This window comes from Macaca mulatta, chromosome 1 (genome assembly GCF_049350105.2).
Source record: "Macaca mulatta isolate MMU2019108-1 chromosome 1, T2T-MMU8v2.0, whole genome shotgun sequence".
NCBI classification, from domain to species: domain Eukaryota; kingdom Metazoa; phylum Chordata; class Mammalia; order Primates; family Cercopithecidae; genus Macaca; species Macaca mulatta.
Window position 1 is genome coordinate 195,938,701 of NC_133406.1, and position 18,325 is coordinate 195,957,025.

Here is an 18,325-nt window from a genome sequence, read left to right on the forward strand (position 1 = left end):
AATCTGGGTTTTCTAGTGGTGACATGAACAAGAGCACAAAAAGCTTCCTGTTCAACCAGTTCTATGATGTGTTTTTCCTATAGCAGTGGTGGGTTCTGCCACCATTTCATTGAGGTCCCTAGGGAGACACATCTTGTCATACACAGTACCCACCATAGCTTTCACAAATGAGCTCCTTGTACGTCCTGCCAGAGTTTGCAATAACCTGAAGTAGTTTGACAGATTCCTTCTTGGCCTCCTCCTTGATCTTCTCCAGCCCAAGTATTTCCAAGAGTGTCAGGACACCTCCAACCTCAAGAAATTCTATAAGGTACCGATTACTGTCCAGAGGGATAGAAAAGTAGAAATAAGATTCTTGTCAAGTTCCTTTGCACTGAGCTTTCAAAGAGATCCCAAGGTCCCCTTTCACATACTTTGCCCTCCTATCCAGGAAATGTCCATAGGTCAAGTGACACAAGAGTGTGGAAATTCTTCCTTCCAGCAGGAAATGCTGGAATTCTATACTAGGGACAGTTTTTGGTTTTGCCATTCCAGCATCTCTTCTCCTTCTTCTTGTAATACCACCTCAACTGTCACTTGGGGAATCACCCCTCTGCCTCTCATGGGCCATGCAGTTTTGGTGGGGTGAGGAGGTGACAGGGTATGTCACCCTTCTGACTGTAGAAGTTGGTTTGCGGCTGGGCATGGGACCTAAATTGATCCAATGAGGCTCAAAGCCTAGGACTCTCTTGGGAAGCTGTGGAAAGGATCTGCTCTGTTTTTGGTGTGTCTGGAGCTCCTGAGGACCACGGCACACACAGGTCTATGAACACAGAGGAGAAGACACAGAAATGGGGAAAAAGACAGAGAGTGAGGCCAAGTACTGATGACATTGTTTGAGGCCTGGATCTAGTCAGGGCTGAAATATATATTTCTACCCTCTGGGCTTTTCCAGTTAAGTGAGCCAATAATTTTTCTTTTTCTAAGTCCAATATGAGGTGGTTTTCTGCAGTTGACAACCAAGAGAGTGCTGTCTAGTGAAGCGCCACTGGAGAGCACGGGATGGGGGAGCAACTAGAGCAGGAGCCCGGTGGACATTACCTCTGGGCCCATCCCGAGAGCTATGAGGAACCCACTGCTAACAGGAATCCGTGGCCCTGGGTGGTGTGAATGCCAAGGACATCATGAGCCTGAAATGCCACTGAGACCCCCAGAATCACGCTAGAACAGAACTCACCTGCTTACAGCTGATAAGAAGATGCCAATGGACCTGAGAAGCTTTTCTAAACATGAGTCAGTGACATAGCTGTATGACACGTTAAAGAGTGACTTTCAGGGTGGTTTTTCACACAGAAGCCAGAGTCTGTGCCTAATTTCTGGTACCACCCAGGGTTCAGGGTGGCCAAGTAGCTGAACTGTGCCCCTTTACCCTGAGAGGGGCTACCGGCTGAAGGGGAAGTGGCAATACACACAGGATGCAGGGGAAGGGGGTGCTGGCTGTTCACTGTTCTCCAGGAAGCTCCTCTGCGGCCGTTCAGCCACCTTGGCTCTTACAGGCTCTCTAGGGAATAAGGAGGCTCTGATGAATTAAGGACCCCTGGAGAAGGCTGGGAGTCAATATCCCAAACCTCTCTAAGCCATGCCCGTTGCAGCCTTGGTCTCAGCATAGTTCATGACTTTGTGCCTCATTCTTAGATTTCCCTAAAAAGAACCAGCTTCATCATTAATTCTCAATTTTTGTACTTGTTCAAAGTTTTACACTGGAGGTCGCTATCCTTATGAAGAATTGGCTTCCTAATAAGAATAATAGGAGATGGTGGAAAAATTAAACTCTGATTTAAACCAACCTCAGTATTTAATGTTATTTTTTAATGTGAGTCTTTGCAAAAAGCCTCATTATAATCAAGTACCCAAAGCACGCATCAGCTCGGATACAAGGTATGAAATCAAGCCACAACAGAAAAGGAACCAGTCAACAATTACTAGGCTCATAACACATCAGAGGCTCTTAGAACACTTAAGAAATTAGCTGAAATTATTGCAGCTCATGGAGGATGACTGAGAGCTTCCAAGGCTGATAAAGGCTAATGTAATGGGTTGGAGGTAATGGTGCTTTGTTTGGGCGGGGGGTGTGTGAAGCAAATTATCTCTGCTGCACCCTGGTTCCCAGGATGCCAATAGAAGTAGAGACAGATTGGCTCATTAGGAAAGGCTCTTTACTGCAAAAATAGTGTTTGCTCTGGAGCCAGGCTCCCCTGCCTGTTGCCGCCATAGCTGGGGCCAGGCATCAGCCCACGTGGTGGTCTTTTTATTCCTACATTGTCCCCACCCTGCTCCCTCAACCTCTGCCCCGTTCCTGCCTCAGTGCATTTTCCCCTTTTTCTTCAGGCTAGGCTGACAAACTTTTGTTTTTGTCACCTTCTGTTTCCTCTGTCCTGGGCTAGTCTTTTCTTTTCTTTTCTTTCTTTTTTTTTTTTTTTTTTTTGAGAGAGGGTCTCTGTTGCCCAGGCTGGAGCACAGTGGTACAATCACGGCTCACTGTAGCCTTGAACTCCTGGGCCCAAGCAGTCCTCCTGTCTCAATCTCCTGAGTAGCTGGGACTACAGGTACGTGCCACCATGCCCAGTTATTTTTTTTCTGTATTTTTTTGTAGAGACACGGGTCTCACTATGTTGCCCAGACTGGTTTCGAACTCCTGGATTCAAGCAGTCCTCCTGCTTCAGCCTTCCAAAGTGTTGGGATTACAGGCGTGAGCCAGCATGCCAGCTTTATTTTTTGTTTGTTTTTTTCTTCCTTTTTGTGGAGAATGGAGTTTTGCTATGTTGCCCAGGCTGGTTTTGAACTCCTGGGCTCACGCAATCCTCCTGTCTCTGCCTCCCATAAGTACTGAGATTACTGGCGTGAGCCACCACACCCAGCTAGTCTTGTTTTCATAGTCACTCACTGTACATATTTCTGGTCTACTATTTCCAGGAATTGGTTCCAGAACACATTGTTTGAGTCCTGGATCTAGAGAACAGGGGATGAAGGAGCAATGTTGAGGCCACAAGGTCAGCAGTAGCTAACAAGTACCAGCTCCTGTTGTGTGCGGGGCACTGTGCTAACTGCTTTGCTTGCATTGTCTCATATAATCCTCACCATGGCCCTCCAGTGGGTGCTGTTAGCATTTCCATTTACTTACTAACATGAGGTAACAATCTCAGGTCAGTAACTTGTACAAGGTCCCACAGTGAACTGCTGGAACCGGGATTTGAACCTAGACAGTCTGACTCCGATTCTAACTCTTACTGTTAGGCTTTCTGGCTTGTAGACAAATGGATGGAGGGGGCTTTGCAGATGAACTCCCAGTGTGGTGTCGCAGGTGGAGCTGTGGTCTGCATGGTTCACTGAGTAGGAGACGCGATGGCGTACAGGCTTTCGGACAGACACCCAGTTATAACCTTATCTCTACCATTTGCTAGTAAATTACTCAACCTTTTCAAGGCTCATCTTTCTTACCTATAAAATAGAATAATACCAATCACCTATTAGGCTGGGTGTTAGGCCCAAATGAGATAATATTTGCACAGTATATAATCTCAGTGCCTAGAACATAAGAAGACTCAATAGGCTGGGCCCAGTGGCTCATGCCTGTAATCCCAGCACTTTGGGATCCCAGCACTGAGGAGGGTGAATCACTTGAGGTCAGGAGTTCAAGACCAGCCTGGACCACATGGTGAAACCCCATCTCTACTAAAAATATAAAAATCAGCTGGGCATGGTGGCGCATGCCTGTAATCCCAGCTACTCGGGAGGCTGAGGAAGGAGAATCGCTTGAACCCGGGAGGTGGAGGTTGCAGTGAGCCGAGATTGTGCCATTGCACTCCAGCCTGGGCAACAGAGTGAGGTTTTGTCTCAAAAAAAAAAACCAAAAAAAGACTCAATAAATGGTAACTAATTTTATCATTTAATATGCAAATCCTTAGTTTTACTGATCTATTCTGAAAGTTCAAGGTTGGAAAAAGGGTTTAGGCTTATATGGGACTTTGTGGTAGTCAATTTTGCAAAAAATAATGATGCTATGATGCTATTATATTGACTTGTTTTCCTCCAAAATCCACCGTAACTGGAGGGCTCAGTAGGAGAAGTCGGTTTATTAATTCAAAACACTGTTATCACCTCAGGCAGTCTATTTTTTCTGTTGTATGACAAGGTTGCAAAAGGTTAGGGAATTATGAATAATTCTAGGTGTAGAACACTGATTCTACAACTGTTTAGTAAAAGCATGGTTCATTCATTTAGTAAGCACTGACTGAGTACCCACTAAATGTTAGGCACTATGATTGGCACTTGAGAAATGAAGAAGAATGATGTAATGCCTAATGTAATAAGTGCAATGACCAAGTAAGAAAAACACAGAATGCTCAGACACACTGACATTTCAGTGGGGGATTGGGGTGGGAGAGATCCTGCAATAGCAACTGAGAAATAGCAGAAGGTAGAAGAGAGGACAGCTGAAGAGGAGGCAGTGGTCAAGCAAGGCCAGGACTAGGGTGAGGTGAGGGAGACACTTGCCTGGGGTCTGAAATTTAAAGGGGCACCAAAAAATTCAGTTATCAAATAATATTTCAATGTGCTATTTAAAATAATCAAATTAATATTAAGAAGTCCATGATGGGCCAGACATGGTAGCTCACACTTATAATCCCAGCACTTTGAGAGGTCAAGGTGGGAGGGTTGCTTGAGCACAGGAGTTTGAGACCAGCCTGGGAAACAGCAACAGCAAGATCCTGTCTCTACAAAAAATAATAAAATTAGTTGGGGGTGTGGTGGTGCATGCCTGTAGTCCCAGCCACTTGGGAGGTTGAGGTGGGAGGATGGCTTGAGCCCGGGAGGTTGAGGCTGCAGTGAGCTGTGATGGCACCACTGTGCTCCAGCCTGGGTGACAGAGTGAGAGTGAGACTCTGTCTCAAACAACAACAACAAATCTATGATGAGATGAATAAGACATCACAGTGTTAAACAGACAGGATCTGACCCTGCACCTGTACGACCCTGCCTTACTTGTCTCACCCTGTGTGACCCTGCCTTCCTCATCCCACCCTGTACAACCCCTAGTCATTTCATCCTGTGGCCAAATGGAAAATATTGTCCAGTAAGACAAGGAAGGAAAAAAAGTCTTGGCAACAAAGCTAGGGCCTTGGTTAGGGTAGTGTCATGGGTTGTGGGGACAGGAGCCAGGTTATAGGCAGCAATGTTTCTCAAAGCATAACCCGTGGACCACTGGCACTCGAGCCACACAGAGTACTTGTTAGAAATAAGGGTCCGGGGTTCCACCCTCAATCTACTAAAGCAGAACCTTGGGGGTGCGGGTGGATAGGTAACTGGTAATCTGCATTTTAAACCTCTTTTATGCACAATAATATCTGAGAACAGACTAGGTATGATGGCTCACACCTATAGTCCCAGCACTTTGGGAGGCTGAAGTGGGAAGATCACGAGGCCAGGAGTTTGAGAACAGCTTGGGCAACATAGCAAGACCCCATGTCTACAAAAATTTTAAAAACAGAAAAATTGGCCGGGCGCAGTGGCTCAAGCCTGTAATCCCAGCACTTTGGGAGGCCGAGACGGGCGGATAACGAGGTCAGGAGATCAAGACCATCCTGGCTAACACGGTGAAACCCCATCTCTACTAAAAAAAATACAAAAAAACTAGCCAGGCGAGGTGGCAGGCGTCTGTAGTCCCAGCTACTCGGGAGGCTGAGGCAGGAGAATGGCCTAAACCCGGGAGGCGGAGCTTGCAGTAAGCCGAGATCTGGCCACTGCACTCTAGCCTGGGCGACTCTGTCTCAAAAAAAAAAACAAAAAAAAAAACCAGAAAAATTAGCTGGGTGTGGTGGTGCATGCCTGTAGTCCTAGCTGCTTGGGAGGCTGAGGTGAGAGGATCCTTTGAGTCTCCAGGAATTTGGGGCTGCAGTGAGCTGAGATTGCGCTGCTGTACTCCAGCCTGGGTAACAGAGCAAGACCCTATCTCAAAAAAATAAAAATAAAAATAGGGTAAGAACATTTGGGTAAACCTACAGATGTTTTCCATGGTTATTCCCTTTGCCCTGTGTTATAGGTCTGAGTCTGAAAAATAATTTTATCGCTAACTTAAATGTAAGAAAGAGAGCGGTGTTTACTTACACCTTTAATTCTGCCCAGCTGCAGACGCTGGGTCATTTGTTCCTCTACTCAGCAAACAGGTGCCAGGTGTCGTGCTACATGTTAGAAATATAGGCATAAGTAGAACAGATGCGATGCTTGCCCACAGAGATCTTAAAATCCAGTGGGGGAAAAGAGTGGTATTAAGCAGGTAATAACAATAAAATGTTATGATTATTAAGACAGAGGAAGTCTATGAACATATATAAGAAGGGAACCTAAGCTAGCCTAGGACTCAGAAATGGGCTTCCTGAGAAAGTGATGTTTAAATTGAGACCTGAATAATAGAGCAGGAGTTGGTCAAATAAGGAGGGGGTTTATTTATTTATTTATTTATTATTATTTTTGAGACGGAGTCTTGCTCTGTTGCCCAGGCTGGAGTGCAGTGGTGCGATCTCGGCTCACTGCAAGCTCCACCTACTGGTTTCACGCCATTCTCCTGCCTCAGCCTCCCGAGTAGCTGGGACTACAGGCGCCCGCCACCACACCTGGCTAATTTTTTGTGTTTTTTAGTAGAGACGGGGTTTCACCATGTTAGCCAGGATGGTCTCAATCTCCTGACCTCGTGATCCGCCCACCTCAGCCTCCCAAAGTGCTGGGATTACAGGCATGAGCCACCGCGCCTGGCCTATTTATTTATTTTTATAGAGACGAGGTCTTGCTCTGTTGCCCAGGATGGAGCACAGTGGTGTGATCATAGCTTACTGCAGCTTCAAACTCCAAGGCCCAAGTGATCCTCCCTCCTCAGCCTCCCAAGTAGCTGGGATTATAGGTGTAAGCCACTGTGCATGGGTCAAGGAGGGGGTTTAGAGAAGGTGAGAGGGTTCAGGCAAGGAGAGAAATATACAATAAAAGGGTCTGAGATAAATCCGTAGAGTGCCATGGGCACACAGAGCAGGAATATCCTCAAATCTACCTATAACTTGAAGTATCACCTTGATGGTGACCAGATCTGTCTCTAGCCTTGACCTGCCTCCAGGGATCCTGAGCACAGACATCTCAAACTCAACATGTCCCAAAGCAAGCTTATCTACCCTCAAACTTACTCATCTTCTTATGTTCTCTTCCACATAATGGCACTCTATTCCCCTAGTTTACTAAGCCAGATATGTGACACTCATCTTGTGGCATATGAGTGAAGATGGATGTATGGGTATGGAATAGTTGGATATATAGGTATGGAACTCTGATTCAAGAGAGAAATTTGGGCAGGGATACTTATTTGAAAGCCCTCATACAAGAGTGGTGTTGAATCTTGACAGTGAGCTAGTCCCTCAGGGAGAATCTGAGAGTGAGTACAGAAGAGGGATGACAATGGAATCCCAAGGAACAGCATTTAAGGGGTAGCTGAAGAAGGGCAGGAAATGCATAGAAACCAAGATAATCGGTATCACAGAAACCAGGAGTGTTTTGAGAAGTGGGAAAGGTTGACTGACAAATGCCACTGAGAGGTCACATAAAAGGACTGAGGATGCAGTCCCTGGGTTTTGCAACTGGAAAAACGTGGGTAATCTTAGCAAGACCTGCATCAGTAGAGTGGGAGGCACAGAAGTCAGATGGCAGTGAGTGGAGAAAAGGGAGGAGAGGAAGTGGAGACAGAGAGACTCAACAACCTTTATTTTTGTAATTTTTAAAAAATGTTTTGAGATGGGGTCTGTCTCTGTGGCCCACGCTGGAGTGCAGTGGCGTGATCTTGGCTCACTGCAAACTCCGCCTTCCAGGTTCAAATGATTCTCCTGCCTCAGCCTCCTGGGTAGCTGGGATTACAGGCGTGTGCCACCATGCCCTGCTAAGTTTTGTATTTGTAGTAGAGACAGGGTTTCCCATGTTGGCCACGCTGGTCTCAAACTCCTGACATCAGGTGATCGCCCACCTCCGCCTTGCAAAGTGTTGGGGTTACAGGCGTGAGTCACTGCGCCCAGCCCCTCAGCAATCTTTTCAAGAAGCTTCATTGGGTACGGTGGCTCATGCCTGTACTCCCAGCACTTTGAGGTCAGGAGTTTGAGACCAGCCTGGCAAACATGGTGAAACCCTGTCTCTACTAAAAATACAAAAATTAGCCAGGTGTGGTGGTACATGGCTGTAGTCTCAGCTACTCGGGAGGCTGAGGCAGAAGAATCGCTTGAACCGGGGAGGCAGAGGTTGTGGTGAGCTGAGATTGAGCCATTGCACTCTAGCCTGGGCCACAGAGAGAGACTCTGTTTCAAACAAACAAACAAACAAACAAACAAACAAACAAAAAAAGAAGCTTCACCATGAAGGGCAGAAGTGGAATATAGATTTGAAACAGGGATTCAATTTTACTTTTTAAAGTAGAAGATATTTCAGCATATATAAATGCTAAAAAAATGCTGGTTATGAGGCAAAGGTGAAAGCTATAGGAGAGAAAGAATAAGGAGATAGGAAGGGGTTCAAGTGCAGTACAAATAGAGGATTAGCCCTAGACAGAAGGTATACCTACTGCAACTCTGATGGTAGCAAAAGAGGTTAGGGGTGAGAAAGAAGATACAATCATAGGTTGGGAAGACAGGAAGCTGAGAGAGTTCTTGACTCTAAGGATTTTTTTAATCACCTTTTTTTAACACCAGATGTCCTGTTCTAAAATACTAGAATCAAGAGAAAACTCCTTTGACAATCTCCTCTCCTTTTCATTTTTGAAGGTTGCCTAATTTTTTTTTTTTTTTTTTTTTGAGACAGAGTCTCACTCTGTCACCCAGTCTGGAGGGCAGTGGCGTGATCTCAGCTCACTGCGACCTCTGCCTCCCGGGTTCAAGTGATTCTCCTGCCTCAGCCTCTTGAGTAGCTGGGATTACAGGCACCTGCCACCATGCCCAGCTAATTTTTGTATTTTTAGCAGAGACAGGGATTCACCATGTTGGTTAGGCTGGTCTCGAACTCCCGACCTTGTGATCTGCCCACCTCAGTCTCCCAAAGTGCTGGGATTACAGGCTTGAGCCACTGTGCCCGGTGCCTAATTTTTTTTTTTTTTTCTGTTCGGCAAAGGATACGTGATTCTAAGCGAGGTGGTCAAGCGTACCAGGAACAAACTGGCTCCCTGGGAAAACTCCTGCTCCAGTTCAGGGGCAGTCTTGCCTCGGTTGGTTTCAATAAATTTGTCAAGGATGTGACTCCTTGCGACTTTCCCAGCATTGTCCCACTCCTGTAAAAAACTTAAGAGCCTGCTAATTGCTGCCTGTTCCTTTATAGAAGTCATGATCAATCAGTCCTGAAGTTGGCTACAGAGGGAGGGAAAACAGAGAGGTTACCAGAATGTTTAGAATCATGCAACTCCATTATTTTTCTAGCAATCAACTGAAGGCAGGGTGTGGCTCTATCATGCACATGGGTGTAGTTATATGCAAAATATACTCTAGGACTGGTCATCTGCTGCTTGAACAGGGAGGCTCTAGCTGGAGATTCTTAATGCGATTAAGAATATCAATGTGCTAAATGTCTGCTCTTTAAGAACTAAAATTTTAGCTCTTTGGCTTCTCTACTGATGCCAGCAACTAAAAGACCACAGCATCCAGCTGAGATAAAAGTGCTTGCTAAGGCTGGGCGTGGTGATTCATGCCTGTAATTCCAGCACTTTGGAAGGCCCAGGAGGGCGGATCACCTGAGGTCAGGAGTTTGAGATCAGCCTGGCCAACATGGCGAAAGCTCGTCTCTACTAAAAATACAAAAAATTAGCCGGGCGTGGTGGCGGGCACCTGTAATTCCAGCTACTTGGGAGGCTGAAGCAGGCGAAATCTCTTGAACCCGGGGGGCAGGTTGCAGTGAGCCGAGATCGCACCACTGCACTCCAGCCTGGGCGACAGAGTGAGACTGTGTTTAAAAAAACCCAAAAAACAAAAAACAAAACAAAAAACCCCCCAAAAAACAAAATCTGGGCCTCTCTTGTGGCTTACTTCATACAGGGTCAGAGGCTTGAGGTCTTGAGGGACATGGCCTCCCTCTTACGCCAATCACCTAAGTTAAAGTGCTCCTTAACCTTGTACCTCGGGCTTTTACACTAACTCTTAAAAACAACTTAAAAAAAAGTTAGTGGGAAGAAAAAGTTCCCATTCCATAGTTGGATTAATGGGCTGTGGTTTGTAGGAGTCTGTGTCCTTGGGAGAGTGTTTTCAGTGGGGGAGGGAAGGTTTAAGATAACCCCACTTTCCAAAAATAGTTGTGATTGAAAGTGTTATTATCCATAACAAATGTTAGTGCTGATGGGAGAGAGGCATGTGCGATTCTTTTGTCTAACAGACAAGTGAAAGTCATATTTCACATTATCATGGGGTTTTCTGTGATTTACAGAATATTTGTGAAACATTACTTGCAGGGGCCATGATTGATATGGAGAGAACAGCTTGTGTGTAGGAGAGATGTGTATTTCACGAAGACTGTTCAACATGAAATTTACAGTCCCATAAAGTGCTTCTACATCTTCGCCAGAGATCTAGTTAAAAGGACTTTACAGTCTGAAACATCCTAAAATTGATTCTAAATTAACGTTTGCTCACATGTATTTGAGATATTGATGGGGCCCAGCTATCAGAATTTTATTAGGAAGCAATAATCTGAGGCATGCGGAGACAGACATACATACACACCAACCTCTACTGCTCCCCAGAGGACATGGGATGTGTGCTTCCAGAAGGGCGTCCACGCAGCCTCTGGGATGGAGACAACCACGAAATCTAGCTGGACTTAAGAACCAGGTGAATGACTGCAGACCAACCTAAACACAAAAATGAACAAAGCCCCTCATGGGATCATGCATCAATCACCGTGAATGCCATTGCAGTCCTAAGTCTGTGAATAACTTAGGGAGCTCTGGCTGCCTTCAACGGCCAAACTGACACCAAGAAAATGGGGTGAATATCTGTTCTAGACCCCAGGGAGGTGGGGTTGAGACACCACCACTAGCTTTATCAGGCAGGAAAGCATCCTGTGCCCCGACCCTGCCTTAAATGGACCCTTTCTAGTATCAAAATTCAATGTGCTATTAGAGATGCACCCAGCGATTCCAGGACACCAAAGGCAGGGAACTCTAAGCAGGGCACTCCACATTACGGCTCCTCCATGTTTCCTTGGACCTCAGTCTCCCCTATCTTCTTTGAAGACAGGAAAAGAAGTATCAACAAATGGCAGCTTTAAAAGTCACTGTGATGCAGCTGTAAATCTTATGTATGTGCTGAAGGCCCATCATACGGCTCTGTGTAAGGTACCATGGGAGACGCAAAGATGAATATGGCACTGCAGGGCCCTGGAGGAGCTCCTACGCTTGGGGGAGAGTGGAAGAACATGAGATGTGGAGTCAGACTGGGTTCAAGGCTCAGCTCCGCCACTGGCTATTTTGAAAAAATCAAATAGTAATAGCACCTGCCTCACCCTTTGCTGCCCTCCAGTCTCTCCTCACAGAGGCCACTTTAAACTCTTTTGGCTATTTCTTCTGCTGTTTACCCTTGTATTTCCAAATAACGAGCTTATACTACTTGTTATGGGCTGAACTGTGTTTTCCCCAAATTCCTATGTTGAAGTCCTAACCACCAGTACCTCAGGATGTGGTTGTAACTGCAGCTATGGTATTTAAAGACGAAATTAGGCTTAAACTATGTCATTAGGGTGGGCCCTTATCCAATATGACTGGTGTCCTTATAAGCGGTGATTAGGATACAGACACACAGAGAGAAAACCAGGTGAAGACACAGGGAAAAGATGGCCATCTGCAAGCCAAGGAAAGAGGCCTAGTTATCTAGTCTATAACACTTTGTTATGGCAGCTCTAGCAAACTAATACACTGCTATCATTCGATGTATCAACCTTAGGTAATATTTATGTATTTATCGTTCTGGCAGTTGAGGAATTAGGTCTTCATTTTTTTTTTTCTGAGATGGGATCTCACTATGTTGCCCGGCCTGGAGTGCGATGGCTATTCACAGGTATGATCATAGCATACTGCATGCAGCCTCAAACTTCTGGCCTCAAGCAGTCCTCCTGCCTCAGCCTCCTGAGTAGCTGGGGCTACAGGTGCATGCCACCTTGCCCAGCAGAGGAATCAGTTTGATTAGCTCCACTCTAACTCCCATTTTTTCTCTTTCTATCCTCTAACATAATTTGCCATACTTTACAGTTAAATCAATAGTGTTTACATTATTATTATTACTATTTTATGAGATGCAGTCTCACTCTGTCACCTAGGCTGGAGTGCAGTGGCATGATCTCGGCTCACTGCAGGCTCTGCCTCCCAGGTTCCTGCGATGCTCCTGCCTCAGACTCCTGAGTAGCTGGGATTACAGGCATGTGTCACTACGCCTGGCTAATTTTTGTATTTTTAGTGGAGATGGGATTTTGCTGTGCTGGCCAGGCTGGTCTCAAAATCCTGAGCTCAAGTGATCTGCCTGCCTCGGTCTCCCAAAGTGCTGGGATTACAGGTGTGAGCTGCTGCGCCCGGCATATTAACATGATTGATCAAGTAAATAAACTCTTCACTCAAGTAGCAAACTACTATTACATTTTTTTCTTACAGTTTGGTTTTATCTGGAGTTAATAATTGTCATTTTGTTTTTTCTATTGTTTGGTTTGAAGTACCAAGGGCTATTTTCTTCCAAATGTTCCAAATATGTAGTGATTATTCTTCCAAATGTTCAATTCGTAACTGATTAATTCTATCTTTTCCTGGAAACCTCTGTCCCACAGATCTCTTTCTACTATAGTTTAGACTGGTTGCTCACTAAGGCTGGTATGTAAATGTCGGGATTTCCTTTTGCCGAGTTTTTCGATGGATGCCCATTTCCTGGCTCTCACATCTTCTTCCTTCTTTGTGTACTCCCTTGTTTTGTCCTGGAAGGTCTAAAAATATCGTTTTTGACCACATGTTGGATTGGCTGGGTATATAACTCCGTATTAGAAATAAGCTATCTGGTCTGGGTGCGGTGGCTCACGCCTGTAATCCCAGCACTTTGGGAGGCTAAGGCGGGCAGATCATAAGGTCAAGAGATTGAGACCATCCTGGCCAACATGGTGAAACCCCATCTCTACTAAAAATACAAAAATTAGCCAGGCGTGGTGTCACGCAACTGTAGTCCCAGCTACTTGGGAGGCTGAGGCAGGAGAATCCCTTGAACCCGGGAAGTGGAAGTTGCAGTGAGCCAGATTGTGCCACTGCACTCTCTGGCACTCTAGCCTGGTGACAGAGTGAGACTCTGTCTCAAAAAAAAAAAAAAGAAAAAAGAAAAGAAAAGCTATCTAGCCAGATGTGGTGGCTCATGTCTATAATTCCAGTATGTTGGGAGGCTGAGGCAGGAGGATCACTTGAGCCCAGGAGTTTGCGACCAGCCTGGGCAACACAGTGAGACCTCCATCCCTCCACCCCCAAATTAGCCTGGTACAATGGCACACACTTGTACTTTCAGCTACTTGGGAGGCTAAGGTGGCTGAGGTGGGAGGATCGAATGAGACCAGGATGTTGGGGCTATAGTGATCTGTGATCCCACCACTGCACCCCAGCCTGGGCAACAGAGCAAGACTGTGTCTCAAAATAAATACATAAATAAATAAATAAAAGCCTCCCTCAGGTTCACCCTCCGCAGTTGCTGTTGCTGATGAGAAATGTGAAGTCATTCTGATTCCTGTGCCTTTGTCTATTTTTTTTCACTCCTGATGATTTTGAAATCTTTCTGAAGTTGTATGATGATATGCTTTGGTGAAGGTCTTTTTTCATTTACTATAGTAAGCCCTTGGTGGGCTCTTTAAATCACTGTATCCTTCAGTGTTTAGATATTTATTAGGCAACTAGTCTTCTCACTGGGGAATTCATAAACATCAGCCAGTGGAGGGTTTTTTTTTAACCCCCTCATAGAGATATCAGGGTCTCTGGAGAAGACCTTCCTACTTTCCCAGGGAGGGTGAGAGAGTAGGGGTGCTATGACAGACACCTTGCCATGGCATGTTGGGAGTCAGGTGGGGGAAGGGCTCACGCAATGCTGTGTGCAGACCTTCCCTCTGCTGATCAGTTTTCCACTCGATGTCTCATTCCTGCCCTTCAAACTCTGCCTGAGGTCCCTGTGCAAGGAGGCCTACAGAGCCCAACTTCCTTCCTCTTCATGCAGCAAGAGAGTTGAGAGTCATTTCTTTCTTGGCGGTTGAGGCTCTGGAGTGCGGGCGAAGTGCTCTGCACACAGAGGTCAGTGAATTCCCCTAGGTTGGGCTCCATACCTCATTTCTGACCTTCGGTGGTAATTTGTGCTTTCAATCATTAAGCCTCTTAGAGCTCAAACTGGCTGAATTGGCTGGTTTCTTGTTGGTAAGCTCCTCTTTTTGGCACTTGCTTGCAATTTCCTCTGCTTCAAGTTGGTTAACCTCCCTGCGCCTGCCTTCTACCTTCCAAATATTTGTTGAATTCTTTCATCTCCTGTTGCCTCCTTCTGTGAACTTTTGTGACTGAATGCCTTTTTATATTTCTTCAGCGGGGTTATGTCACTGAGGTTTTTGAGAAGTAGGGGGAGATAAAAGACATTAAGTATATTTAGTTAAGAGCCTCCAGCCATGTATTATTTTTCTCAACTTTTCTTTAATAGTAAGCTTGATGGGCCGGGCGCGGTGGCTCAAGCCTGTAATCCTAGCACTTTGGGAGGCCGAGACGGGCGGATCACGAGGTCAGGAGATCAAGACCATCCTGGCTAACACGGTGAAACCCCGTCTCTACTAAAAATACAAAAAATTAGCCGGGCGAGGTGGCGGGCGCCTGTAGTCCCAGCTACACGGGAGGCTGAGGCAGGAGAATGGCGTAAACCCGGGAGGCGGAGCTTGCAGTGAGCTGAGATCCGGCCACTGCACTCCAGCCCGGGCGACAGAGCGAGACTCCGTCTCAACAAAAAAAAAAAAAAAAAAAATAGTAAGCTTGATGAGGGTAAAAAAAAAAGACCCATTAACTACCATTTTAAAAAATAATTAATAAGATGAAAACAATGGAAAAAAGAGCAAAATGTGTCAATTTCAAGAGTCAGTTGCTGGGATAAATTTTGTATGTAAGCTTGTTGACTGCTAAGGAAAAAGGGATGTTAGCTGTTTTTCCTGGTGAAGGGAGAAGGAATGAAGGCAGGGAGAAGAAACTGACATTTTTTGAGTATTGATTAAGAGCTATCCATACACCATACTCTCTCTCTCTCTCTCTGTGGTTGTTTTTGTTTATAGAGATAGGGTCTCTCTGTGTTGCCTAGGCTGATCTCAAACTCCTGGCCTCAAGCTATCTTCCCACCTTGGCCTCCCAAACTGCTGGAATTACAGGTGTGAGTCACCACACCTGACCTATATTCTTTGTTTTAATCCTCTTAAGATCCTCATGAGGTCATCATTATCCACAATTTTCAGATGAAGAAACTAAGGTTTAGAAGGGTTTGCTCATTTTTTTTTTTTTTTTTGAGACGGAGTCTCGCTATGTCGCCCAGGGTGGAGTGCAGTGGCCGGATCTCAGCTCACTGCAAGCTCCGCCTCCCGGGTTTTTACGCCATTCTCCTGCCTCAGCCTCCCGAGTAGCCGGGACTACAGGCGCCCACCACCTCGCCCGGCTAGTTTTTTGTATTTTTTAGTAGAGACGGGGTTTCACCGTGTTAGCCAGGATGGTCTCGAACTCCTGACATCGTGATCCGCCCGTCTCGGCCTCCCAAAGTGCTGGGATTACAGGCTTGAGCCACCGCGCCCGGCCTCATTTATTGAAGGCCTCAAAGCTAAATAGGGATAGGAATGGGATCTGTATATAACTCCAAAGTCCAGGGTTTCCGCCACTAAGCCAAGGGCATGGATCCTGTTCTCCTCTGTGCTCCAAGGTGTCACCAATAATCTCTTGTTGTCAAATTTAGTGGTTAGCTCACAGTCCCACCGTGCTCGGTCTCTGATGGATTGTGAATGACTCTGACTCTTCTCAGAACTCTTTCCCTAACCCCAGTCTCCCCTGGTTCTACTCCACACTCTCTGAATCCTCAGTTGCCTTTGCAGGATACTGCCTTTGCAGGTCGTTTTCCCATTCTCAGTTCTCTTCTCATGCTTTGTAATCCCTGGATGACCTCATTCACCCCATCACTTCAAATTACATCTATAGGCACACGACTCTCAAATTCGTCTCCTCAGTCTGGGCCTCCCAACTGAGTTCCAGATCTCTTTATGTACTTAAGTGACTGGCAGACTCTTCACTGGTATGTGTCACAGGCTCCTCAAGTCAATAGGTCCCAAACTGAGCTCATCAACTCACACCTGCCCCTTGCCCTGTGTTGGTCCTATTTCAGTGCTTGGGTCACCACCCTCCTAGCCAGCCAAAAGTTGTCTTTGACTTATTCCTCTCCCTTGCCCTCATCTGAACTGTTGCCAGCTCCTGCCAACTATATGTCCTAAATCTCCCTGAGATCAGTCTATCTATCTTCACCTCCACTGCCACTATTTTAGTTTCACACCGTTGTTCCTCATATGGATTACTGCAACAGCCTCCTACTGGTCTTCAGGCTTGCCCCAGCCTGGAATGCAGGCTGGAATGCAGTGGCATGATCATAACTCACTGCAGCCTCAACCTCCTGGGCTCGAGTGATCCTCCCACCTCAGCCTCCTGAGTAGCTGGGACTATAGGTGCATGCCACCATGCCCACCTAATTTTTATATTTGTTTATTTTTTGTAGTGGTGGGGTCTTGCTTTGTTGCCCAGGCTGGTATCAAACTCCTGGGCTCAAGCAATCCTCCTGCCTCAGCCTCCCAAAGTATTGGGATTACAGGTGTGAGGCACCAGGCCAGGCTTTGATGTGAGATTTTTAAAAGTACAAATCTGACAGATTACCCTGCTTCAAACTCTTCAATGGTTCCTTACTACCTGAGGATACAATTTCAAACATTTCAGGCCAAAGAATTTCCATCTAAATTCGGCCCCAAGTGAAACCTGACACCCCACCCCACCCCTTGCCTCAACCCATGCTGCTGAAGGGGGCTGCCCACTATCCTACACCACAAACACCATTCTCTAAATCCCTACTACCGTTCCTGAACCCTTCCTCCTCCTCTGAGGTCAGGCCGTCTGTCTTTCCCTTTCTACCTTGCCTCAGTGCTGATCAATGACTTCGACACGTAAGCCTTCCTGTTTACTCAAGAGCCACTAGGCAATTTCAACATCAATGTGCTCCATCTTTGTAATTTGGGTGGCTAGCATGGTCTCTGGCAAATCACGGGCACTCAATAAGTGTTATTTAAACTGACATCCAACACACTGTGCTCAGAATGCACACTTTAATTTCCTTAGCTCTGCACATTAATTAATTAAACAGATTCCCAGGTGCCAACTCTGAGCCAAGCACTGGGCTTGGGATTGGCTAATGTGACAAACATAGACCTTGCCCTTGGGTGCTTACAGACTGGCAGGGCAGAGAGACAAGCAAAAAGGTGATTTTAACCAACAGCGGAGAGCGCTTTGATGGGATATATCCCAGGTTCTGTCGGCGAACAGAGGACAGACATGGAATGCAGACTCCAGCGACCTCCAGCTTTCACCTCCAACCAATGCAGCTTTCATACCCAAGACCCACACCCCAAAACTGTGACTGGCTAGCACCATCCCTCCTGTGAAGTCTACAATTCCAAGCTCCTTACCTTCCCACCTCTTCCATCTATTCTCAGACGACCTACTTTTGGGTTTAACAAAGAAAGTTACAGGCCATTAGGTAAGAATGCCGTCATACTCCTCTTCTTTCTTCATCTCTATTCACACCCATCCTTCTCCTCTCCTCTAGCCGTCTACCAGAGCTCTGCATCCATCCACCCTGCCTCCTCAGGGCCCTCATTCTACTCATTACTCCTACCTCCCTTGGATCCTCAACCCCTCTATTTAGGCATTTTTCTTGTTAGCCTTGATTTTTACCTATCTTTATTATTATTTATCAATGTATTTATTCGAGATAGGGGCTCACTCTGTCACCCAGGCTGGAGTGCACAGCACCATCATAGCTCAGTGCAGTCTTGAACTACTGGGCTCAAGCGATCCTCCTGCCTCAGCCTCCTGAGTAGCTAGGACTAAGGGTGTACACCACCACGCCTGGCTAACTTAAAAAATTTTTTAGAAACGGAGCCTCACGGCCAGGAACAGTGGCTCACGCCTGTAATTCCAGCACTTTGGGAGGCCGAGGCGGTTGGATCACGAGGT

The 18,325-nt window shown here is 46.2% G+C and overlaps 1 protein-coding gene across 18 annotated transcripts in view; it reads right to left on the reverse strand.

The window, feature by feature from the left end:
• The window catches only part of ARMH1 (armadillo like helical domain containing 1), a 52,214-nt gene that overhangs the window by 25,028 nt on the left and 8,861 nt on the right, over positions 1–18,325 (reverse strand). For 15 of the 18 annotated variants that reach the window (XR_001444678.3, XR_013402718.1, XR_013402719.1 and 12 more), the window contains exons 2-5: positions 10,765–10,888; positions 9,171–9,398; positions 1,217–1,285; positions 154–320 (exon numbers count right to left, since the gene is read on the reverse strand). Coding sequence is in view for 15 of the 18 variants with exons in the window: in XM_015138033.3 (XP_014993519.1) it covers positions 154–320; positions 1,217–1,285; positions 9,171–9,376 (442 nt within the window). In the remaining 3 variants the exon portion in view is untranslated. The remainder of the gene's footprint in view (positions 1–153; positions 321–1,216; positions 1,286–9,170; positions 9,399–10,764; positions 10,889–18,325) is intronic. The other 3 variants (XM_077959408.1, XM_077959411.1, XM_077959425.1) reach the window with 2 other exon arrangements.